This window comes from Littorina saxatilis, linkage group LG2 (assembly GCF_037325665.1).
Source record: "Littorina saxatilis isolate snail1 linkage group LG2, US_GU_Lsax_2.0, whole genome shotgun sequence".
NCBI lineage: Eukaryota > Metazoa > Mollusca > Gastropoda > Littorinimorpha > Littorinidae > Littorina > Littorina saxatilis.
Genome location: NC_090246.1, coordinates 66,005,100 through 66,030,447, shown reverse-complemented (window position 1 = coordinate 66,030,447; position 25,348 = coordinate 66,005,100). Strand labels below are relative to the sequence as shown.

Genomic DNA, 25,348 nt, shown 5'->3' with positions numbered 1-25,348 from the left:
TATTCCTGTGCTGTTTTTTACGGCTAGGAGATTGGAAGAAGTGCTGAGCACAGCTTTCTGGATCTCTGAGGTTGTCTCTTACGCTTTTGCCTGAGATACTTCTCGGCTGTCAATCAGGACTTTCCTCGGTTCCCTCACTGCCTGTTGGCAGTGGGCCAGCCCTGCCAAGGGCTTTTTGAGTGGGTTAGATTTTCTTTCCCACTGGGACCGCCCTGATTCTTTGGCAGCGGTCCAGGTTTTCGGCAAGGTTTTTTGAGTGAGTTGGATTTTTCTTTCCCACCGCCTTGTTGTTGCAATCTGCTACATGTGATTCGGAGTAGGAATATGTAATTTAATCGAAAATTTTATTGTAAATTTTCATTTAATAAATATACCTACCCGAATCACATAGTATATTCCCTCCCGCCAACCCCGCTTTTGATTTGGAGAATTTATTCTTTAGGTCGAATGATAGGAACCACGTGTTCAGTAGCAGTGGTGACGTGGCATGCACGAGGGGAGGTAACTCCCCGGGTGTATGGGCATTACCATGGCTACGTTTACACTTTTGTGGTTGGGGTTGCTTCCCTTAGACGGTTAGCCTGTACAGAACCTAGCATCTCCGATTGTGTCAATGCTACATGTGATTCGGGTAGGTATATTTATTAAATGAAAATTTAATATCATATTCTTACTCCGAATCACATTAGCATTGAGTCACCTGAGATGCTTATCACTGAAAAACGCTTACCCGGCTAAAGAATTTAAAGGGAAGCAACCCCATCACCAAAACGAAAGTGAAAGTAGCTTTGGTAATGGGCCAGTACACCGGGAGTTACCTCCCATACGGGTGTATGCCACGTCACTTCCTCTAGGAACACGTGCCTATTATCATACGTCTTTTTCACCTCGGAGAGGACGGTTCACTTTTTGACGCTCTGTGGCTGACCTTGTGTGTTTGAGTGACACCCGCCGGCCACGTTACCCAGCTTGTCTGCTCGCCTTGCCTACAGTTTGGTGAGCTCGTTCCCGTTTGTTGTTGGTTGTTTGCGCTGTTTCGTTACTGTACGTTGTCCGTTTTTTACGGACTTGTGTGTCAGTGACTTGCGTGTTTCGCCATTTTGTTGTGTGAGTTAGTTAGCTAACTCGTGTGACTTTGCTAGTAGCTCTGCGTGCCCTCTTTCTGTTTGGGCAAGTGTAGCTTTAGTATTTTGTTGACGCGTAAGCGTGTGTGTTTACTGTGTTTTCAGTCGTTTTGACTTACGTTTCAGTAAATCTTTTTACTTTGCCACGTGTTGTTGACGTTTGTGTCAGTGTCTTGCGTGTCGCCATTTTGTTGTGTGAGTTAGTTTTCTAGCTCGTGTGACTTTGTTTGTAGCTCTCCGTGCCTCTGCTTGTGGGGCAAGTTTAGCTATAGTATTTTGTTAACGCATTAGTGCGTGTGTTTACTGAATTTTCCAGTCGTTTAGACTTATGTTTCAGTAAATTTTTTCGCGTTGCCACGTGTTGTTGTCAACATGTCTGATTCAGACAAGCGCCGTGGCAAGTCGGACCCCAAGGGGAAAATTAAGGCTAAGTCTTCCTCTTCCAAGGCAACGTTACTTGTTACAGACCAAGAGCGTAACACTTTGTTGGCTGTACCAATCTCGGCGCCTAGCGCTGTTACTACTTCTGCTTCTTTTGCGGCGCCTAGCGCTACTGTTACTTCTGCACCTGTCTCTACATCGGAGACTTCGTCTTCTTTGTTAGCACCTGGACAAGGTGCGTTGGTTTCCTCTCTGTTAAAGTCACTGGTTCCAGAAATCCGCAGCTTGGTGCAGGCAGAATTTCAGCGTTCCGTCGCCAGCAGTTCGGCGTTTCCGGCATCTGGCAGTGACGTCCGGGCATTGGCTTCCGTGTCTTTGTCCTCCACTTCCGGCTTGGAGCAGCGTCCTCCCTCTTCAGCGTCGGTTGGTAAGCAGAGCTGGTCCGATAGCCCTCGTGAGGCGCCTGGACGTTCTCCTTCGGGGGACAGCTCTTTCGCATCGGGTCACGACCGATACCTTGCTGATCTTTCATTTCCGGCGATAACCTACGAGGCCCCGGACTTGTTCGAACAGCGGCGGCAGTCGGTTTCGACTGCCGCATTTCCGGCACTTGCCGGAAGTGATGATCCGTCCGCTCCGGCACGCTACGGCGGTCGCGGCAGGATGGAGTATTCACTGACTTCCGGTCCTTCCGGATCGCGAAGTCAACCAGTGCAGTCTTCACTTCCGCATTTTGCGGTTCCGTTGACTACACTTCCGGTTTCGGCCGGAAACGCTTCTTCCTCTTCTGGTGGTTCCTTCCGGATACCAGATAGTGGATTACAGCGTGCGCCTTCCGGCTTTCAAGCGCCTAGGCTTGAGCAGGCATCACTCCACTCAGTCGGGGGAGTGACGTCAGCTCATCCAGCTCCGGTTTTTGCGGATGGTCGTCCTGCTTACCCTTTACCTTCACAGGGTTTTGGGCGGCAGGATGACGTTAGTGCTCAGGCTTTTCCGGTTTCCGGTTTGCCAGGGCATGCTTCTGCTTCCGGAACTGGTGACTTCGGTCATGGTTCCACGTGTGACTATTCTGATGCTCCATCAGTGGTCAGCGAGGAGTCGCGGGGCGTGTTTCCGTCGAAGCTCAAGTCTGTTCTTGACGTCGCGGCGGAAGTAACGTCTCGTTATTTTCCTGAAGGGGTGGTGGCTGCGGACTCTTCCGCATCATTCGTTCCTTCTGCCATGGCGGACTTCCGGCCGGCACAGGAGGATGTTTCTTCCTTCCGGTTCGCCGAGTCTCCGTCAGTGGCTTACCAACTTTCGCATTCACTGGTTCGTCCAGCACATGCGGGGAGTGGTATTCGGCCAGTGCCTGTTCCGTTACTGCTTCCTTTTGGTCCAGTTCCGGAATCAGCTCAGCAGTGGGTGGCTTCAGCTGCCCAAGCCTCTTCCTTCGTGCCTACGGCCAATAGGAAGCTTGGCATGCCCAATCAGAGCCAGAATTGGCTGGCGTCTTTTGCACTCCCTAGGGCTACCCTTCCGGTTTCCCGGGAATTGCTGCCTCTTCTGACTAAACCGATCAAGCGTGATTCGGTTTTGCCGGTTTCCGAGGCTTCCCTCCTCTCTGCTGAGGAGGTTGGACGTCGGCAGATCGAACTGTCCTCCATTGCGGAGACTCTCGTTCGGGCTCTGTCTCGGGCATTGACCGATTCGCTAGTTCCTTTCACTCTCAGTGAAGAACAGAATGCGGACGATGTCTCTGCGCTTTTGACCGCATTGGCCAAGGTCAATGAGGAACAATTGCGTCTTTCCTCCCTGCAGTACACCCAAGCGGTACTCTGCAGGAGGGATCTCTTCCTCTCGCAGTCCCAATTCACGGAGCTGGCTACTAGGGAGACCTTGAGAGTCTCCCCGGTCTCAGAGGAGTCTCTCTTCTGTCCGCTGGCACTGGATGCCAGACAGAAGGAGATTCAGTCAAACAAGGACAGTCAGTTCCTTGACTACACTCTGAAGGGGGTGAAACAGTCTCAGCCTTCTAAACAGAAGCAGGCTCAGACATCGTCTAACCCCAAGCCAGCTCAGAAGCGGCAGGCTTCGCCGGCCGCTCGTGGTGGGAAGAAGAGGACGGCATCGGGGAGGGGGCGTGGCGGCTCTGGAAGTAAGCCACACCCCCAATGAAGCGCTCCCGATCTCACCTCCCTCCCGCCCTCCACCTTGGTGATGGCGGGAGGCCCCTCCCGGGCACTTTCTCGTTGGATGTCGGTAGTAGACAGCCAATGGATTGTGGGAGTGGTGAGTTCGGGCTTCTGTCTACTCTGGCGGGAGGAAAAGGCGCCTCTTACCCGAGTGCCTCCGCGGTTCAAGCCCCCCTTCTCGCAGGAAGCACGTTCCGTCTTGCAGTCGGAAATTGCCTCCCTGGAGCAGAAGGGCGCGGTGGAGAGAGTTCGGGTCCACAGCTCCCTGGGATTTTACGGGCGTCTGGTCGCTGTTCCCAAAGCATCAGGAGGATGGCGTCCCGTGTTGGATTTATCTCTCCTCAATACTTTCTTGAGGGAGATAAAATTCAAGATGGAGACGCCAGCCTCTGTCCGAGACTCTCTCCGCCCAGGAGACTGGGTGACCTCGATCGATCTCACGGACGCATACTTTCACATTCTTATGCATCCGACCGACCGGAAATGGCTTCGTTTCCGGTGGGGAGATCAGATCTACCAGTTTCGCGCACTCCCTTTCGGGCTGTCTCTCGCACCGTGGATTTTCACCATGGTGGTGAGACAGGTCTGTGCACTGGTGAGGTCCCAGGGTATCCGTCTGCGGGCTTATCTGGACGACTGGCTCATCATGAACCAGTCCCAGAGCGGCTGTTCGCAGGATACCCTGACGGTTCTTCGAGAATCCAACTGGTTGGGGTTCTCGATCAACCGGGTAAAGTCGGAGCTGACCCCGTCACAGACATTCACTTATCTGGGGATGTCTTTCGACACGGTCGCTTGGACTGTCCAGCCTTCTCAGAGAAGGGTGGACAAGCTCCAAGCTCAGATTCGCTCCACTTTACCTCTCCTGTTGGCTTCCATCCGCTCGCTCGCCTCCATCTTGGGGCAGATGGAGTCTATGGCTCTTCTGGTTTCACTGGGCCGGGTCCACAAATGTCCGCTTCAGTTCGCGCTGAAGCCGTTTGTGGACTCTCCTCTGGTGGACTGGGACGCCCTCATCCCTTTGCAGGGATGGTTCCAGTCTGCGACCCTTCCGTGGTTGCACACGGAGTGGGTCTGCAGAGGTGTTCCGATCGTCGTGCCCCTCCCCGACCTGGACCTCTTTACAGATGCGTCCAGGGAGGGTTGGGGGGCACATACAGATCTTCAGACTCCTCCCTTTCCGTTACTCAGCCGAGTAATCCGGAAAGCGGAGATGGAGGAGCCGGCCCTTCTTCTTCTGGTCGCTCCTCTGTGGCCGTCGCAGGTCTGGTTTCCAGATCTTCTTCGGCTTGCCCAAGGGCCCCCCATTCCTCTCGCACTCGTGCGAGGGGAACTAGTGCAGCCCCGAACAGGCATTCCACACGAGGAGCCCAGTCTTCTGAAGCTTCACGTGTGGAAGTTGTTCGGGACTCGCTGAAGCGCTCTGGGGCGTCGTCTTTGACTCTGGACTTGGTGGCTCGCTCGCATAGAGCGTCCACCTCTTCAGTTTATGCTTCCCACTGGAAGGCATGGACTGCCTGGTGTTCAGCTAGAGGGGTGAGTTCGGTGGCTCCGCGCTCTATTCAGGTCGCTAACCACCTCTCTTTCATGTCTTCACAGGGCGCCTCAGTCTCCTCGTTGAGGGTCCGGCGCTCCGCTATTTCGGCGACTCTTCAGCAGATTGGTCGTTCTGTTCGAGTCGGGGGCGTTATAGCTGCAGTCATTAAAGGGGCTGCTCTTAAGGAAGCTAAAGCTCGTTTGCCCGCTCCCAAGTGGGACTTGTTTTTAATCCTGGAATTCCTTCGTTCTGCGGATTTTGAGCCTTTAAGCGAGGCCAGTCTGTTCAATGTCACTCGCAAAGCGCTGTTTCTCCTTTTGTTGGCTACGGCCCGACGGGGTAGCGAGGTCCACGCCCTGTCGGGTCAGCCTGGAGATATCTCCTTTGAGCCGGACGGTTCCGCATCTTTGCGTTTCCGGCCTGATTTCCTGGCCAAGAATCAGTCTCCGGGGCAGGCCTCTCCGCTGGTTAGAGTTAAGGCTCTGACCAGCGCGTTGGCCCCGGGTGACCCCGATTCGGTCAATTGCCCTGTGAGGGCACTTCGTCTGTACTTAGCCCGGACTCAGCCGATTCGGTCTAGTTCTCAGAAGTTGTTGTTTATCTCTCTCCTTACTAGGCGCGAGAAAGATTTGTCGAAGGTAACGTTGGCCCGGTGGGTGTCCTCGCTCATCAAGCAGGCTTATGAGTGGAGGCGCACAAAGAGGGGGGGGGTTATGCCCTCCTTGCCACTTGACTCGGCCCGAGCCCATGAGACGAGGGCGTGGGCATCCTCTCTGGCAGTTCTGCGCTCCAGACGTCTAGAGGAGGTGCTGACAACTGCGTATTGGCGTTCCGAAGATGTTTTCATAAACTTTTATCTTCGGGACGTCACAGCTCTTCGACAGGATGGCTCCAGAGGCCTTCCAGCGCTCATAGCAGCAGGCCAGTTCCTGTCCAGATCTTGATGGTGAGTTTTGATTCATTTCTAGCCCACCGCCTTGTTGATGTTATCTGCTAATGTGATTCGGAGTAAGAATATGATATTAAATGGAAAATTTCCTAAATAAATTATCATTTAATTAATATACTTACCCGAATCACATACTGTATTCCCTCCCACCTGCCCCGCTTATGGTTTTAAGATTTTTTAAAGCCGTATGATAATAGGCACGTGTTCCTAGAGGAAGTGACGTGGCATACACCCGTATGGGAGGTAACTCCCGGTGTACTGGCCCATTACCAAAGCTACTTTCACTTTCGTTTTGGTGATGGGGTTGCTTCCCTTTAAATTCTTTAGCCGGGTAAGCGTTTTTCAGTGATAAGCATCTCAGGTGACTCAATGCTAATGTGATTCGGGTAAGTATATTAATTAAATGATAATTTATTTAGGAAATTTTCCATTTACAATAAAATTTTCGAATCAAGAACTGTCTGCTTTGGGTGTGGGGAGATGATTTTAAGAACATGCTGTAGAACACATGTGGACACATGTTCTACAGTGGACACATGTTCTACAGCATGTTTTTAAAATCATCTCCCCACACCCAAAGCAAAAATAAGTATCAATAGTTCTGTTAGAAATTCCATGAAATGCTAGATTTCGTCAGTTTTTCTAATGCAACACTTTCTATATAACATTAGCAGCTATATAAGAAATAACTGGTCACAAAAAGCAATTTGAATTAACACCAAAAAGTTTTAGAGGGAGCTTTCCATCGGATGGTGTTTTCCTCATTTCTATTAAAAACCAGTTGGTGAGTGTCGAACAGAAAATGTATACCAATTGAAAGAATACCTTTCATTGTCTCATCTTTATTTCTGCGAAGTCCATCGCATTGGGTAATCTAAGCTCAGTATGCATAATCATGCAAGGAACATGCATAAACAACATCATAACATGTTAAGATTCTTTCCATTTTATGCTATGTGAAGCTGTGAGGGTCATTGAGAGTCGTTGTTAACACGCAGTGATCTGTCTGTCAGAACAACTCCTCATCAAGTGATGCACCCGAAGGCAACAAGCTGTCGGACGTTGTGAAAGGAACCGCTCGCCCACACTCTCGCCTGGAGGAGAAGCCAAAGCCTGCTTTGGCACCTTCCGGCACCCCTACAGCCTCACCTTTGTCAGCCGCAGCCTCCACGCCTGTTGCTGCTCCTGTTTCTGTGGCCGACTCCACGCCGACCTCTCAGCTGACCGGCAGTAACACAACCATGACCGCTGCAGCTGTGGTGTCTGCTGTTGGCTCTCCCTCCATGCCCAAGGAGACGGAAGCGTCTTCGTCCCCGAGCGCTGCATCACACAATGCTGCCCCTGCCAGTGCCACTGCTGTCGAGCCATCCGCCCACCCCTCAAAGTCAGTTCACCAGTGGTTGTCTTCAAGTACACTAAATTACATATTCTTACTCCGAATCACATAAAGCATTGACACAGTCTGAGATGCTAAGGTCTGAAAAGGCTACCTGTCTTAAGCAATTTTAAAGGGAAGCAGCCCCACCACAAAAAAGTGTAAACGGAGCCATGGTAATGACCAACCACACACCCAGGCAGTTACCTCCCATTGGTGTGTACTACGTCACTACCGCTCCTCAACACGTGGTCAAGATCATACGACTTTTTCAGCTTCTGAGAGAAGGTGTGGATTTTTGGCGCTCTCGTGGCTTTTGCTGTTTGGTGTCTGCTTGACACTCACCGGCACCCACTTACTTTACCTTCTGCGTTGGTAGTTGGTGAGCTTGTTCCTTTTTACATTTAGTCAAGTTTTGACTAAATGTTTAAACGTAGAGGGGGGAATTGAGACGAGGGTTGTGGTGTATGTGTGTGTGTGTGTCTGTCTGTGTGTGTGTGTAGAGCGATTCAGACCAAACTACTGGACCGATCTTTATGAAATTTGACATGAGAATTCCTGGGAATGATATCCCCGGACGTTTTTTTCTTTTTTTCGATAAATACCTTTGATGACGTCATATCCGGCTTTTTGTAAAAGTTGAGGCGGCACTGTCACACCCTCATTTTTCAATCAAATTGATTGAAATTTTGGCCCAGCAATCTTCGACGAAGGCCGGACTTCGGTATTGCATTTCAGCTTGGTGGCTTAAAAATGAATTGATGACTTTGGTCATTAAAAATTGTAAAAAAAAAAATTTTTTTTTAAACGATCCAAATTTACGTTTATCTTATTCTTCATCATTTTCTGATTCCAAAAACATATAAATATGTTATATTCGGATTAAAAACAAGCTCTGAAAATTAAAAATATAAAAATTATTATTAAAATAAAATTTCCGAAATCGATTTAAAAACAATTTCATCTTATTCCTTGTGAGTTCCTGATTCCAAAAACATATAGATGTGATATGTTTGGATTAAAAACACGCTCAGAAAGTTAAAAAGAATAGAGATAAAGAAAAGCGTGCTATCCTTCTCAGCGCAACTACTACCCCGCTCTTCTTGTCAATTTCACTGCCTGTGCATCGAGCGGTGGACTGACGATGCTACGAGTATACGCTCTTGCTGTAAAAATGCAGTGAGTTCAGTTTCATTCTGTTAGTTCGACAGCTTGACTAAATGTTGTAATTTCGCCTTACGCGACTTGTTATTCTTTGTTGACAGGAATTTTCGTAGTTGCTGACAGCATTAAGAAACGCGGCAAGGCTGATGTTTTGGGCAGAGTTAAATCAAAATCTTCTTCATGAGCTTCCAAGCCTCCTGTTATGGTAGTAGTCTTGGACGAGGCTCGTAATACGGTCATGGCCGTACCTATTTCTGCTCCTAATGACCTTTCGGTTGGGGGGCAGCCAAACTCTTCTGTTCATTCTATTTCTTCTCGCTCTCCCTCCGTTCCGGTTTCAGAGCAAGCATCCCTGGTGTCGTCGATACTGACTTCCTTGGTTCCAGAGATTCGCACTTTGGTGCGTGAAGAAATGCAACATTCTAAGCCTACGGCCAGTGTTGTGTTCCTGCCCGCCGTGGGGGACGCTCGGTCGTTGGCTTCCTTGATGGTTCCGGCCGTGACTTTGTCCAGGGCGGATCTACTTGCCTCATCGTCTTCTACCGCTGTGGTTGGCGCTTCCGGTAAGTCAAACTGGTCCACCGGCCCTCGTGAGGCTGCCGGACATTCTTTGGCGCGGGATCACAACCCGCAAACTTCTGTTCCGCCTCACCCTTGCCTCGTCGCGGGCATCTGTGTTTCGGAGAACCGGCTGCTGCCCTTCCGGTTCCTACCGGAGGCATAGGTCTCCTGCTGCAAGCACCCGCTGAGGTCTTGTCCAGGGTTGACCGTGGACTGCCATATGGGCATTCGGGCTTCCGGCTCCAGTTCATGCAACCTGGGCTTCCGTATTGTACGGTTTCGTCGGTTGCGTTTCCGGCTCCTCCCGGTTTCACTGCTCCCATTCCTGGCACTTCCTCTCGGATGTCGGTGAGTGAGGAACAGCGCCCGCCCTTTGGGCAGGTGGCCTCGCAGCTTTGGCCGGGTCAGTCAGTGTTTCACCCTTCGGGTGCTGCTTCGACTGCTTTTCCGGTTCCGGCGGTTACGGACGTGCCCTCCTCCTACTCTTATCCTGATTTCAGTCGATGGGTTTCCGGTTTCCGGTCATTTCGTTCACCGTCCGACCACCAGCAACTGTGACTTCGGTCCTTCGCTGTACCATTCCGACGTTCAGTCGGTTACCAGCGAGCAGGCACGTTCTGGTTTTCCGGCGAAGCTCAAGGCTGCCCTTGAGGCTGCGGCTGAGGTTACCTCCAGATATTTTCTGGAGGGTGCATCAGCTTCTTTGGCTTCCGCTTCGGTTGCCCCGTCGGCGATGTCCGATTTCCGTTCCGCGAAGGATGATGATTCATACTTCAGTTTCGCGGAGTCACCTTCGGTAGCATACCACCTCTCGCAGGTCTTGGCTAGACCATCTCCTTCCGGAAGTGGGATTCCCACTGTTCCTGTTCCGCTTCTCGTTCCTCGTGGGGCAGTTCCGGAACAGGCTAAGCCTTGGCTGGCTTCCGCTTCACAGTCTTCGACCTTTGTTCCGTCTTGTCATGAGAGGTTCACGTTGCCGAAGACTAACCGGAACTTGTTGTCTTCCTTTGCGCTTCCGCGTGCATCGTTACCGGTTACGCAGGAAATGCTTCCTCTGCTTGCCAAGCAGATTAAGAAGGACGCAGGTGTGGTGTTTCAGGATCACACGCTGGTCGCTTCTGAGGAATTGGGTCGTCAGCTTTTGGAGCTTGCCTCCATTTCAGAGACTCTGATCAGAGCTCTCTCTCGTTCTCTCACTGAGTCGCTGGATCCGTTCACACTTAGTGCAGATCAGGACGCTGACGATGTTTCGACTCTGTTGTCTGCCCTTGCCAGGGTGAATGAAGAACAGATGAGACTGTCCTCTCTTCAATACGCTTACTCGGTGATGTGTCGAAGGGATCTTTTCCTCTCACACTCTCAGTTTACTGAGCAGGCGACGAGGGACACTTTGCGTGCTTCCCCGGTGGTGGAGGGCTCTCTCTTCGGACATCTCGTCTTTGATGCCAGAAGACAGGAGATTCAGTCAAACAGACATCAGCAGTTCTCTGATTTCTCTCTTCAAAGTTTGAAACAGAGCAAGCCTTCTCAGCAAAAGCAGGCTCAGGCCTCTGCTCAGTCGAAACCGGCAGACAAACGACAGTCCCGTTCTGTTTCTCGAGGTTCGAGAAAACGAACGGCTTTGGGCAGGGGGATGGGCGGCTCTAGCAGCAAGCCTCACCCCCAATGAAGTGCTCCCAATCTCACCCCCTCCGCCCTCCACTTCGGTGATGGCGGGGGGCCCCTCCCGGGCACTTTCGCATTGGCTGGTCTCTGTACAAAGCCAATGGATTGTGGGTGTGGTGAGGTCGGGCATCCGCCTGCTTTGGCAGGACGCGAAGGCACCTCTGTCCAGGTGTCCGCCGGTCTCCAAGCCCCCCCTCCTCGCAGGAAGCAAGGTCCGTTCTTCAGGCGGAGATTGCCTCCCTGCTACAAAAGGGTGCGGCGAAGAGGGTCTTAGACCACAGCTCCCTCGGGTTCTACGGGCGGCTTTTCGCCGTTCCCAAGGCCTCAGAAGCGTGGCGTCCCATCCTGGATCTATCGCATCTCAATACCTTCTTGAGAGAGATACGATTCAAGATGGAGACGCCAGCCTCGGTCAGAGACTCCCTCCGTCCAGGAGACTGGGCGACCTCGATAGATCTGACGGATGCATATTTTCACATTCTTATGCATCCAGCCGACCGGAAATGGCTTCGTTTCTGGTGGGGCGATCAGATCTACCAGTTCCGCGCTCTACCCTTTGGGCTGTCTCTCGCACCTCGGGTGTTTTTCGTACTGGTGAGGTCGCAGGGTATTCGTCTGCGCGTTTATCTGGACGATTGGCTCATCCTGAACCAAAGCCAGACAGGCTGCGCGCAGCATACCCAGTCAGTTCTTCGAGAGGTCAACAAGTTGGGCTTTTCGATCAACCGATCAAAGTCAGAGCTGATTCCGTCTCAGACATTTACCTACATGGGAATGTCTTTCAACACGGTTTCTTGGACTGTCCAACCCTCCCAGAGGCGGGTGGACAAGCTCCAAGCTCTCATTCGCTCCACTTTGCCTCCTGCGGGCTTCCCTGCGGACTCTGGCCTCCATCTTGGGGCAGATGGAGTCCATGGCTCTCCTGGTACCCCTGGGAAGAGTTCACAAACGGCCTTTTCAGTTTGCCCTGAAACCGTACGTGGACTCTACTTGTGTGGACTGGAACGCTCTCGTCCCTCTCCAGGGATGGTTCCAGTCTTCGACCCTTCAGTGGTTAGACACGGAATGGGTCTGCAGGGATGTGCCGATAGCCTTGCCCTCCCCAGACTTGGACCTCTTCACAGACGCGTCCTTGCTGGGGTGGGGGGCTCACACGGACCAGCAGACTGCTTCAGGTCTGTGGTCGGCAGAACAGAGGCTGCTGCACATCAACTTGCTGGAGCTGGAGGCTGTGTCTCTAGCTCTAGCCAAGTTTTGACCCTCACTTCAGGCCAAACATGTTCGTCTGTTTACAGACAACACGACAGTGGCAGCTTATCTCAACAAGCAGGGAGGGTCGGGGTCTCCGTCGCTCTCGGGCAGGGCTTGCGAGATCCTGGTTTGGTGCTGGCAACACCAAATCACTCTCACAGCCAGGTACCTGCCCGGGAGCTTGAACACTCTGGCGGATGCGCTCAGTCGCTCCGACAGAGTACTTCAAACCGAGTGGACCATCACTCACGGAGCTCTGTCTCGTCTCTGGGCCCTGGTCCAGAAGCCTCTGGTGGACCTCTTTGCCACCAGGTTTTCAAAGAGGCTGCCAATTTTTGTCTCTCCATTTCCGGACCCGGAGGCTTGGGAGACGAATGCCTTGGACATTTCTTGGGTCTGGAGGCTTATGCCTTCCCTCCCTTTCAGTTGCTCAGCCGAGTACTCAGGAAGGCGGAGCTGGAGGGACCATCACTGCTGCTGATCGCCCTCTCAGGCTTGGTTTGCGGACCTCCTGAGACTCTCCCATGGCCCTCCCATTCCCCTTGCGCTCGCGCGAGGAGAATGGTGCAGCCTCAAACCGGCATCCCCCACGCAGAGCCCCAGCTGCTGAAACTTCACGCGTGGAGGTTGTACGGTCCTCGCTGAGGCGTTCTGGGGCATCAGAGCTGACTTTAGACTTAGTGCAACGCTCTCACAGAGCTTCTACTTTGCGGTCTATGCTTCACATTGGAAGGCCTGGGCATCCTGGTGCCATGTGCATGGTTTGAATGCCTTGGCACCTCGTTCTATGCATGTGGCAAACCACCTTTCTTTCATGTCCTCGCAGGGAGCTTCCGCTTCCTTTTTGAGGATAAGGAGATCGGCCATCTCTGCGACCTTACGGCAGATAGGTCGGTCCATTGATGTCAGCCGCGTCATTTCGGGGGTCATTAAGGGCGCGTCCCTTTCAGAGGTTAGGACTCGTACTCCTGTACCTAAGTGGGATCTCTTTTTGGTCCTAGAATTCCTGCGTTCTGCAGATTTCGAGCCTTTAAGAGATGCTTGCTTCCCCAATCTGACGCGTAAGACCCTGTTTCTTTTGCTGTTGGCATCTGCTCGCAGAGGGAGTGAGATTCACACTCTTTCTGGAAATCCGGAGGATATTTCACATGAGTCTGACGGCTCAGTTTCCTTAAGGTTTCGTCCAGATTTTCTGGCGAAAAATCAGGCTCCAGAGCGAGCATCTCCTCTGGTTCATGTCAAACCATTATCTATCATCCTGGCTCCTGGAGACCCGGATTTGGTTAATTGCCCTGTCAGAGCCCTTAACATCTACCTTGCACGTTCGCAGTCGCTTAGGTCAGCTGCTCAAAAGCTCTTGTTTATCTCCCTTAATACGGAGAGACACAAAGATGGGTGGGTGTCGGCTCTCATAAAACATGCGTACGTGTGGAGCCGTTTGAACAAGGGGGGGACGCAGCCTGTCCTCCCCCTTGACTCTGCTCGAGCCCATGGAACTTGGGCTTGGGCTTCCTCTTTGGCCGTTTTGCGGTCGAGGAGACTGGACGATGTACTGCATACTGCGTACTGGCGCTCTGAGGATGTCTTCTTAAATTTTTATCTGAGAGACATCTCTGCTGTTCGTCAGGAGGCCTCCAGAGCTCTTCCTGCCATGATTGCAGGAGGCCAGTTTTTGGCAAGGACTTAAGAGTGAGTTGGATTTTTCTTTCCCACCGCCTTGTTGAAGCTATCTGCTTTATGTGATTCGGAGTAAGAATGTCATTTAATCGAAAATTTTATAAGTAAATTTTCATTTGATTAATATACTTACCCGAATCACATAGTGAATTCCCTCCCGCCAACCCCGCTTATGGTTTTTTAGTTTTCTTTAAAGCCGTATGATCTTGACCACGTGTTGAGGAGCGGTAGTGACGTAGTACACACCAATGGGAGGTAACTCCCTGGGTGTGTCATTACCATGGCTCTGTTTACACTTTTTTGTGGTGGGGTTGCTTCCCTTTAAAATTGTTTAAGACAGGTAGCCTTTTCAGACCTTAGCATCTCAGACTGTGTCAATGCTTTATGTGATTCGGGTAAGTATATTAATCAAATAAAAATTTACTTATACAATTTTCGATTTATTGTGATAAATAGGTACAGAAATAGGATTGAAAAGCAAGCTGTGAAAGCTGTCAAAAAAACATTTGGCTGTCAGAAAGTCTGCTTGTTGCAGCGTGTTTCCTCTGTTTCATTATATATACAGGGATAACACCTTTTCGGTGCTCACCGGAAATCCGGTTTTTGAAAACTGTTAAAACCGAAAAATCCGGTTTCTTGAAGTAAAGCTTAAAACAATATTTTTAGTTTGGATAGTTGATGGAGGCAAAATGTGTATTATTTTATCATTTATTAACATAAATTTTGGTACCAGGAGAATCTGTTCTTTGCCCCTGTCGCCCTGGACCCTGGCCTTTCAGGTTTTTCACTTTTTTTGTGTGTGTTAGCCCTATATATGTATGTTCTGTGAGTATGGTTGGGCAGGAATGAGCAAAGTGTGCCTTGTGATTACAGAACCAGCAAGACCTCTAGCCACTCGACAGCTTCTGCAGCCAAGCCAGTTGTGGAAGCGACAGTGGCTCCTAAACAAGCCACAGTCAGTACCGCCGCTGCTAAACAGACTCCTGCGTCCAACCCTATGTTAGCAGCACCCAACCCTTCTGCTGTAAGTGCCGTGCCTGACGGCAGTTAATATCTGCCTTATGTTACATTTATTTGTTTGTTCATTTGGTAAACTGGTAGAAAGTTTTCAAGCTAATCTTAATTTTGTTTCCACATTCACAGCCAGTGATTACAGTTTTCATAGAACTTTTCAGACAGTATGCTTTGGGCACAAAGTTCCAATTTAGGAAAAGACACAGATTTAAGACGAGATAATTTATTCCTCAGAAAGAAATTTGTGTCAACAGACAGTGACCTACCTTTGTTACAGCATGTTTCCTGTGACAGAAGGAATTGACATGGCTTTTACACATTGCTGTGAAATTGATAATTTGAAATAAAATGGTTTGTAATCTGTTGTCGGCAGGAACCGCCCAAGCTGAGCTATGCCCAGATGGTGGCCCGCAAGCAGCAAGCGGAGAATGCAGCCAGGCAGCAGAGCGCGGAGGAAGGAGCCAGCTCCCAGGCCTCTTCATCCTCATCCTCTGCTGCCCGCTCCTCAGCACAGACCACGCTACGTGAGCAGAGTCAGACCCAGACCTCCGCCTCTGTTTCTGCTTCCTCCGCCCCGCCCAAATCCGCCAGTGCCAGTGCCCGCCCTCCTGCCAGGGAGCCCCAACGCAAAGACTTTGACCCCAAGGACCAGCGCTTCCCAGGAGGCCGCCGGGCCAAGGAGAACCGCGACAATCGCCCGCGGTTTGACCGTCGACGGAGTGACCGCGATGTCAAGGTGCCGGCCAAGTGACGCTCCTCAGGTATCACGAACTAGTCAGAGTGTGGCAATGTCTCCTGGAATAACGAGCGCTGCAAAATACAGGTTTTTGGTGGGGGGAAATCAATGGGACTTTCAGATTGCTTTGGTGCTGAGAGGCTCAGCGCTTATATGGGAAGAGGTTTTGATTGATCGACGATGATGACGATAACGACGATGATGATGACGACATGCCCTCCCTCATGGTCTTGCCAATATGAAAGTTTGGAGAAGAAATATGGTAACAGAGCTTTACTGCCTCCTGTCTTGATTGGACGAGGAAGGGGGCTGGAGAGAGAGAGCGAGGGGGGGCAATGTCCTAGACACCACTGGGTGGATGCAAGATGAAGTTCCATTTGGCAGTGACAGCTAGGCAGTACTCAAATTGAATCTTTGGCTTCCATTATCACCAATAGCGGAGGGAAGCAGGGATGCGACTTGCTGGCTGTGTACGCGGTGGATCAGGGTGTGACTGTTTCACCCCTGTAGCCACGGAGACCAGCAAAAAGCTTGAAGGCTGTGAGCGGACAGCAAGACCCCGAGGCCTGAGCGGCTTCCTCCCCTGCACCTGTGGGTGGTAAGCCGTTGGCGGCGGGACTCTAGTAGTCAACTGATGTCATGCCGGCAGTCAAGTCCGGCATGCATTTTGTGTGATCTTAAGCTCAGGTGGATGGCAATCCGGTGGCACCTACACCGGCTCTACTGTCCGCTCATGATGTCATTGCTGAAATTTTTTTTTTGCCACGTGTATTGAACATAAAAAAAAAATCTTGCCAAAAAAATTAGTCTTGTCTTGGCCCCCTCTTCCTTGTCTCGTTCTCATGATTTTTGGAGATGTTGTTATTTGGATGGTATTTTCGGGTTTTAGAGTAGCTCAAGTTTGATTATTTTCCTTCACATGGAGAAAGGGTTTAATTCTTTTTGTTTTGTATGTAGTGTATATATACACCATAAGAAAAGGCAGAAAACTCATCTTTCATGATTTCATGTGGAGAAATCTTAAAATTGATTTGAAATTTGAATGTTGTTCTTTTTTTATGTTATTTTGGTAAATGGGTGTAGGGTTAAATCTTAGAAAAAAATGATAAGGTTAAGATATTTGGAATGCTCCCGATCCTCTCCCCCTCCCACCTGCCCTCTCTTCCTAATGGGGTGATGACTAGACCTTGAAGGATGATCATGCACTGTCACACAAACATCAGAAAAGAGGAAGTTTTAGAGGCGTTTCTTTCTGATCTTCAGGTTATTAAGTTATGTTCCTGAAAGATTTTAGGATTTCCAACAGATGATTTTGAAATCAAACCTTTTACATGGTCTCCTTTTTACACTGAAGCTGAATTTAACACACACAAAAGCGGAACAGATTCTTCATGAAAATGGAATCATTAGGTTCTCCTCTGTATTTTAGGTATGTGACTTTGTTTGATCAGCAATGGTTTGCTGGTTGGTAGTATGATTTTGCTTTTAATTTTTATGCAACCTATAATTGGATGTGAATTTGCTTGGTTTTATTTGCTTTCTCTGTCCCCTTTCCTATTTTTTTGTTGTGGTCCCCAGTATGTATTATTCATGTACATAGCATAATGATGGAGAAAACAAAAAACCGATAAAAACCACTAAAATCAATGGATAAAATCAACATTTCTTCATTTTTGTTTCTGCGCTTGAGAATGAATTACATGTTCATTCTTTGCTTTATCATATACTTGTTTGGTGTGCATGATCTGTATCGATTGTTTTGCGTGTGAAACATGTGTCTGTTGATGCTGATTGGTTGATGTGGTGCAGACTTTGTTTTGTTTTCTTTGGTTCTGTAGGAATTGGTCTGTCCTTCAAAGAATCAAACCCAGAATGTGAAAATACCACTGAAATTGAATGGCAGTTGTGAAAGCTTTCCTAGGGCTTACACTTTGTTTTATTCCCTTCAATGGAAGGTGGAGCTTGTTGTTTTTAAATTTTTTCTTTCCTTTACCAATCTTGCTTTTTTTTTAAGTCATTACAGGGGAGTGATCAATGGTTTTGTTTTATTACTGACAGCAAATTTGTTCAGGGAGAAATCTTCATAATTAAGTGGTACCATGTGAGCTTCTCTCCGTTAGACTATAGCGTTTAAGCATGTTGCTGATAGTTAAATGTCTTGTTAGCATGGGTGATTTAAATGTTCTGAACATGGCGTCATTTTGAGGCACACCAAACCCGTAAATAGGTTAAGAAAAGTTGGCAGGGTTAAAACTTGTGAGCATTTGTACAGCTGACTGTAGCATTCACCATGCAGACATTCTGGTTTCATAGACTGAAAACCCAAGTTCCTTTTAATTGCTTTACTTTGCATGGATTTTGACAAGACGTACAACTGTTGATACCTTTCCATTTCTGCTGTTGTCTAGTTGACGCGAGTAAGCGTACGCTGTGTGATATTTGTTTGATGACTGATCATATCTATTACGAAAACTAAGTGTGTGAAGCATTATGGTTGCGGAAAGTTATTTGATTACTAGTGGTTGATCTGTTTGTAGCTGCTTAGGAGCATTGGATAATTATGAATGGAGAAACCCAGTGAGTGAGCCGCAGGGAGAGTTTAGGAGTGAATGCTTGTGAATGAATGTATTTGAATTGATGTGATTGAGAGTTTTTGCTGCCACTATTCTTTTTGTTCAAGAAAAGCTTATAGCTACAGAAATGGTTTGTGTACCTTGTCAAGTTTGACACAAAATGTTGAAACTGCTTCTTAGCTGATGTCAGCTCATTTAAAGGATTTGTTGGTTTTGAAAACTTCAGTTGTGCAGGGGTAGAAATCGTTCACATGGAAACTTTGTTGTGGCATTATTGTTTTTGACAGGTTCTTCCCGATTTGCTTCGAGTTTGAGAAATTGTATATGTACCCACAGCTGAAACACTCTTTATGAATTTCTTTCTCCTTGGGTGTCTTTTATAGGCTATTGATGAACTCTTCAACAATATTTCTCATTGTAAGATGTTTTCAGAAGTTTTGTTGTTTCAGTTTTGTTGTTTCAGTTAAAGTATCTCAGAGCCTAGGTCCTTGGAAAGACTATTGAACAGTGATTCTCTTATATTCCAAGAGCAGTTATATTTTATTTTATTAAAACTTTCTTCTTTTTTTTTTTAAATGAAATAAGCATGTATGCTTGGCTCTACAGCAGACTCATGTCAAGGATACAATCTCATGACTTTCATGCTCTCTCAAATTTTTCCAGAAAAATGCAAAGTTGTTGCTGTTAACTTCTGCATTCAGAGGGGGGAAATCAGAACAGAATGAGAAGCATGGATCACGAGTTGCTCTCGTACATTTTTAAACTGCCGTTAAAGCAAGCATGTGACAACTAGAGGTGCATTGAAGAAAAGCCAAAAGGCTTTGGGGAAGAATTGTGAAGCAGCTTTATTGTCAGGTTGTGTGAGATAAGGTTATGAGGCGTGTTAGGACATGCAGCAGATTGAAGCACATAGCTTTATCCTGTAGCTTTGCGGCATTATTCAAGAGTACCAATAAATAACCATGTCCAAGCAGGACTTTGGGTAGTTTCTTGTACATGAAGGGTGAGAGAGCCAGAAGCTCAAAATGTGCAATAAGTGAAGTACTACATAGTAATGTCATTTAGGAAGGATGATTCCCATGTTAGGTATCTTCTGCTGTTGGAAAAAGTATTGTTAGTCTTATGAACAACATGGTAACCTCTGCCATCATTTTCTTTGCTCTGAAAACATGGATCAACTCGTTCATGTGCGTTTGATATTTATTAGGATGAGCTTGAGGTAGTTGTCAGCATTTTGATTTGTGAACTTTCTAAACTCTATAACTCATTTGATTCTTCTTCCTCGATCACTCCTCAGTGAACTAACAAGTTAGACAGAATCGTGAGATAGCATTGAGAGCTGTATCGTAATGAGGGTAAAAGAGTTTGGAAAGAGTATGCTGCATGTCGGTGTGTGTTTTCAAATGCCAAGATGTAAACTGATTTTTGTTCTTGTAAGCATAAACAGTATATTACATGTTCCTATACTCTTAAACAGATTGTCATACATGTACTTGTATAAAAGATATGTTTGTGTATAGTGCAAAACAAAAAAAGAACAGTTTGAAACTTGTGTTGATATGTAATGTATTTTGATCTTGTCATGTGAACTTTAACATTGGGGATGTGATGTTCAGTGTTCTGTCATTTCTGCAAATGATGTGCTTCTAACAGGTAGGACCATGAAAACAAGGCCAAAAAAGTATTTTGAAGGGAAAGAAACTTGTTTCAAAATGACAATTTTAGGAGCCACCAGTACTTGTGTCCAGCGTCACGTGTAACCACAACCAGTTGATTTTTGCACCCTAGCTTTGCACTTGTTCTACTGCTGTGATGGTGGGTTTTTTTTTTAACTGACATTGCATGCCAGAACCTGCAAAGCTTGTTAACAAGCAGATTTATTGAAAGGGTTGTAATGGGGTTCAGCCCTACAGGAACAGGAACTTATTCAACATTTTCGAGTGGCATGGGCAAAGCAGGTGCAAACTACATACTTTGACTTGGTGTTCAAGGGGCGTTAAAAAATAACAACCAAGTTTGACTTGGTGGACTGGTGACCTATGTTCTCTTGAATTCGCACATTCTTTGTCTGTCTCAGTGTCTGGGCCACCTTCAGAGGGTTACAGTGCTCCTTTTGTTTCCCTTTCCTTGCTGTTTTTGTCCTTTATCCTGCTGATGTGATGGCAATTAAAACTGTGATACAGGGACATCTTCTTAGACTGGATGGAAAAAAATAGGTAGAGTTGAAATTAATTCAAGTCGGTTTTTACCTGTTCACTTAGTGTGCAAGACAATGAACCTTGGTACTGTCCATGTTCAAGCTACTTTGTTCCATTAAGAAAGATGATGCGTATAAGATTAGTGGAAGAAATGCCTTGCTGTAATTAGCTTTTGCGGTAAAGTGCCGTAACCAAGGATGACATTTTCTTGAATTTTGAAGGTCAAAAGGTCAGTGAACATGTGCCATCGACCTTTTTGTAGCCGATAAAGTTACACTTGTTTGAGTCTGTTTTCCTGCTGCTGACAAGGCACCTAGAGCTTAGTGCACACACCCACATTTCAGCAAGTCCAGCATTTAAGATTTTCCAACCAAAACTGAGTATACAAGAGTTACAAGAAAGGAAACTTAGCTCAAGCTTAAAGAGCTGCCGAGTGCTTGTTTTCCATTGCTACATAAGCAATATTGCTGCATATCAAGCGGTCAACTAAAACATTCCAGACATTCATGTAATCGGGGCATTGACTTGCCCAACACCAGCAACTAAATGTTAAGTACTAGCATTAATGTGAGCTGATTCTTATGAGAATGTTCATGGTAGGTGTTAGCACTCATAATTTCACCTGAACCCCCCTCGGGTTAGGGGGAGTCCCATATTGGTTGGGACGAGAAAGAATTTACCCGATGCTCCCCAGCATGTCGTAAGAGGCGACTAACGGATTCTGTTTCTCCTTTTACCCTTGTTAAGTGTTTCTTGTATAGAATATAGTCAATTTTTGTAAAGATTTTAGTCAAGCAGTATGTAAGAAATGTTAAGTCCTTTGTACTGGAAACTTGCATTCTCCCAGTAAGGTAATATATTGTATTACGTTGCAAGCCCCTGGAGCAAATTTTGATTAGTGCTTTTGTGAACAAGAAACAATTGACAAGTGGCTCTATCCCATCTTCCCCCTTTCCCCGTCGCTATATAACCTTCGTGGTTAAAAACAACGTCAAACACCAAGTAAAGAAAGAAAGAATTTCACCTGATAAACCAGAACAAGCAGAACATTTGACAGAGAAAGAAATAACTAGTTACATGAACATAGTCCCGCAGTGGGGCACTGCGGTTATGAAATTAAAAGCCCCTCCTGTTTTTGGAACCGCAGGAGCTTTCTAGTTTGCTGTTAGGTAGATTTTTGGTTCCTCTTTCCTGTCATGCTCTCTTTTTCTTCATGAATTCTTTTCTTTTTTCTGCCTTCTTGCTCATTCACCTGTATTTTTTCCAAAAATCTCTTCTCTTGCCGCTTGTCTCGCGATTCATGTATAGTTTAATCTGTTAGTGTTCTGATGTAAGTCCAGCAGTAGATAGGTTAAGCCTATTTTAACATACTGGAAACTGGTAATCTTCCAGTAGGTATTAATTTAGTTTTACTAAAGCCTGCTGGGACACAAGTAATGGGTTAGTGCATTTGTAAACAGGAATCGCTTGACAAGTGGCCCCCTTCATCCCCCCCTTCCTCGTCCTGATATGGCTCTGCGTAGTCGGCTGGACGTTAAGCAACAAATAAACAAACAAACAAACAAACATGAACATAGTATAAATCTGGACACGTGGTGAAACTCTTAAGGGGGAAACCTAGCTGTTTGAGTAACCCTTCTAGCATTAGCACTCTGTTTGAGGCCCTTTTCTGTGCATGCTTAGAGAAAGGACTTTCCTTCTTGTTCTTCTTACTCCTCTGCTCTCATCCCCATGTGTGTACATTGTTTGTTGCCTTATGTATAAATGCAGTAGTTTAAAGCCGATTTGCGTGTGTTTGCATTTGGACTTGGAGTAACTTTTGGCGTGTACAGTTTTTGAACTTAATGTCCTTCCGTTTGGCCCTTGTCCCCAAGTTTACCCTTATTTTCTCTTTTTCTCAAGTTCTGGAACGATATTTTGGTCTAGGGTTTGCGGTGTGTTTTTTGTCTGATCTTGTTCAAAGCAGTGTTATATTCTGACAGACTAATTGAAAAGCTGGTATAATAAAACAACTCACTCATCCAAGCACAGATAAGTGGATGCAAGCTTGCTTCTTGATATACAAAAGTGCAAAGCTGTTGCTTTATTGGGAAAAATGGCGCTTTTTATATGTTTTCTTTTAATTTTTGTTAGGTCTCTTTCTCCGGGGATGCAGGATGCATTTGAAGACTTCCAAAGTCAAACTTTGTTGCGCACACGGCTAAATAATCCCAGCCCTCCCTCCTCTTGTATTTTTGTCACTGTTTAAATGCCTGTTACTTAAGATGGCAATAAATATTAGGTGATATGACATGATTCTGAATCTGTACAGGTTGAAAAACGTGATTTACCTTTAAACTAAGGTGGTGGACTTTTTTTTTCTCCCCCTTTCCAGATTGTCTATATCTCTGGCATATGTTACCTGGTTGGCTTGTGCTTGTATCGCCACATTATGTCATGAAAGAAAACAATTCTTTATAAAATATTTCTGCGTGTATCACGTGTGCTTTTGATTCTGAACGAGATGATTGAGTTAGCATTAGCAACTTTTTTTTTGTCTTTCCCTTCATTGGGCACGGTGCAAATGTGTTGACGTTTTTCTCCGATGCGATTGATTGCCTTAAACAAATAAAAGAAAAACGTAAATAAAACAGGAACATTTTGACCTAAATATTGAATGACCCCCTCCTCTCCAACCATGTTTAAAATGAATGTTTTACTAATGGGGTATTTTTCTGTCGTTGTGTCTGCAATTGTTCAACATGTTACTGACACTGTTTTCATGGTCATGCCACCTGATATGTTATATGAAATAGACTGTTCACCTTTTTTTTCAAAAAAGAAAAAACTCATGTACATGTCAACATGAGGTTTGTTGCACATTAAATGATGTTCAGTTGCTTATCCTGTTTACAGTTTGGGTATGCAGTATAATTCTGTGTGTACCCCTTGCAACCCCTATGATGATCATGTAATAAACATCTGTTGTCTGTCTCTCTTTTTCTTCTCCTCTTCTTCCTCTCTCTTTTCCTGTCAACCTTGTTTTCTGTCTTGTATAGAAGGGTTTGGGACTTTCTTTATTTCGAAGTTAAAATGAAAATTTTGTGCGCTTTCAGAGACAATTAAAAACAGAATTCATGCTTTTTAGCTTGTCAATTGAATTTTGGTTGAAAATATTTATTGAAATTTTCTTGGAATAGCGGAAAATAAAAATCTATCTTTGTAACATAATGTTCACTGCGTGCACGTTAGTGTGTGTGCGTGTGTGTGTGTGTGTGTGTGAAGATAACTTCCATTACCGCATGTAAGTTGTAACTCTTTAACCAGAATTGTTTCCCATAAATGCAAGGCCAAACGTACATGAACTCGCACAAATGTATATCTCCAGTTTCAATCATTTTCAGTCTTTTGTATGTATGAGGCAGAAAGGGGTTTTATTGACTTGCCGAAGTCACTGGGATGATGTTAAAAATGAGGAATGTTAAGCCGGTTAATTGTGCATATATATGCAAAACACTTATCGTTGGTGTTTGTTTTCTCAATGTAATTGAACTTTGAAACTTTGCACACCTTTATGATGTGATGACACGCAGACATGCAGAATGTCTGGTTAACACTAGTCAATTTTCAAGGTCATGGTGCAGTCGAGTTTTGGTGGAAAATTATAATTTTCTCAGATGTTATTAACTCATTGTCTCCCAGGTACGAATATATCCGTACCCACTCATATGGCTCTATCTGACCAGGTACGAATATATCCGCTCAGACTGTTAGCTTCAGTCGCTTCCTGTAACGTCCATCTAACGTCTGCATTCCAGCTTGTTGATACACAGTTACTACACAGTTACTACAATTCTGAGTGACCTGCTGCAGCACAGCTGGTCTCGACAAAAAAAAAACTTGGTCAACATAGGTGGGGTAGAAAGTGTTGATGCCAGAGCTTTGAAATTGTGCACAATTATAGTTTTTGATGACCTTCAGACAGCTCCCAAGTTTGGTTGATCCTTGTCAAATTTCAAGGTCATAGGAGGGTCAGAATTGGCAAATTATATTTTTTCTAATATTTTTCATCCCGCAGTGGGGCACTGCGGTTATGAAATTAAAAGCCCCTCCTGTTTTTGGAACCGCAGGAGCTTTCTAGTTTGCTGTTAGGTAGATTTTTGGTTCCTCTTTCCTGTCATGCTCTCTTTTTCTTCATGAATTCTTTTCTTTTTTCTGCCTTCTTGCTCATTCACCTGTATTTTTTCCAAAAATCTCTTCTCTTGCCGCTTGTCTCGCGATTCATGTATAGTTTAATCTGTTAGTGTTCTGATGTAAGTCCAGCAGTAGATAGGTTAAGCCTATTTTAACATACTGGAAACTGGTAATCTTCCAGTAGGTATTAATTTAGTTTTACTAAAGCCTGCTGGGACACAAGTAATGGGTTAGTGCATTTGTAAACAGGAATCGCTTGACAAGTGGCCCCCTTCATCCCCCCCTTCCTCGTCCTGATATGGCTCTGCGTAGTCGGCTGGACGTTAAGCAACAAATAAACAAACAAACAAACAATATTTTTGCAGCCAGAGCTTTGAAACTTTATACATTTTCAGGGTTTGATGACCCTCCAGATATTAGGCAAGCTTGGTTGGTCCTAGACTTTCAAGGTCACAGGGGGGTTATGTTTGGGTAAAAAATATGGACAACTCTGATGTTTTGAATTTACGGCTTTGAAACTTCACCTCCCCCAGAATCGGCGTATGGCTGCCTGAATGATGGGGTAAAAACAAATCCACTCGTTCAAAAACATGAGTGAACGTGGGAGTTTCAGCCCATGAACAAAGAAGAAGAAGAAACTTCAACCACCACCCTTGGTTTGACGACCTCCAGATATGATTCAAGTCTGGTTGACCCTCTTCAAATTTGAAGTTCACGATGGGGTCAAGTTCGGTTTAAAAAATGAACAAAATATTATTTACAATGATAATTAAAAGCTACGGTCATCAAAAGAAAC

At 46.5% G+C, this 25,348-nt stretch overlaps 1 protein-coding gene across 5 annotated transcripts in view; it reads left to right on the top strand.

The window, feature by feature from the left end:
• LOC138959559 (la-related protein 4-like) overlaps positions 1–23,589 on the top strand; it is a 94,051-nt gene extending 70,462 nt beyond the window's left edge. For all 5 annotated transcript variants that reach the window (XM_070331090.1, XM_070331091.1, XM_070331089.1 and 2 more), the window contains 3 exons: positions 7,179–7,549; positions 14,732–14,882; positions 15,246–23,589. In XM_070331090.1, the coding sequence (XP_070187191.1) occupies positions 7,179–7,549; positions 14,732–14,882; positions 15,246–15,623 (900 nt within the window). In that variant the 3' untranslated portion in view covers positions 15,624–23,589. The remainder of the gene's footprint in view (positions 1–7,178; positions 7,550–14,731; positions 14,883–15,245) is intronic.
• Positions 23,590–25,348: the final 1,759 nt, after the last annotated feature.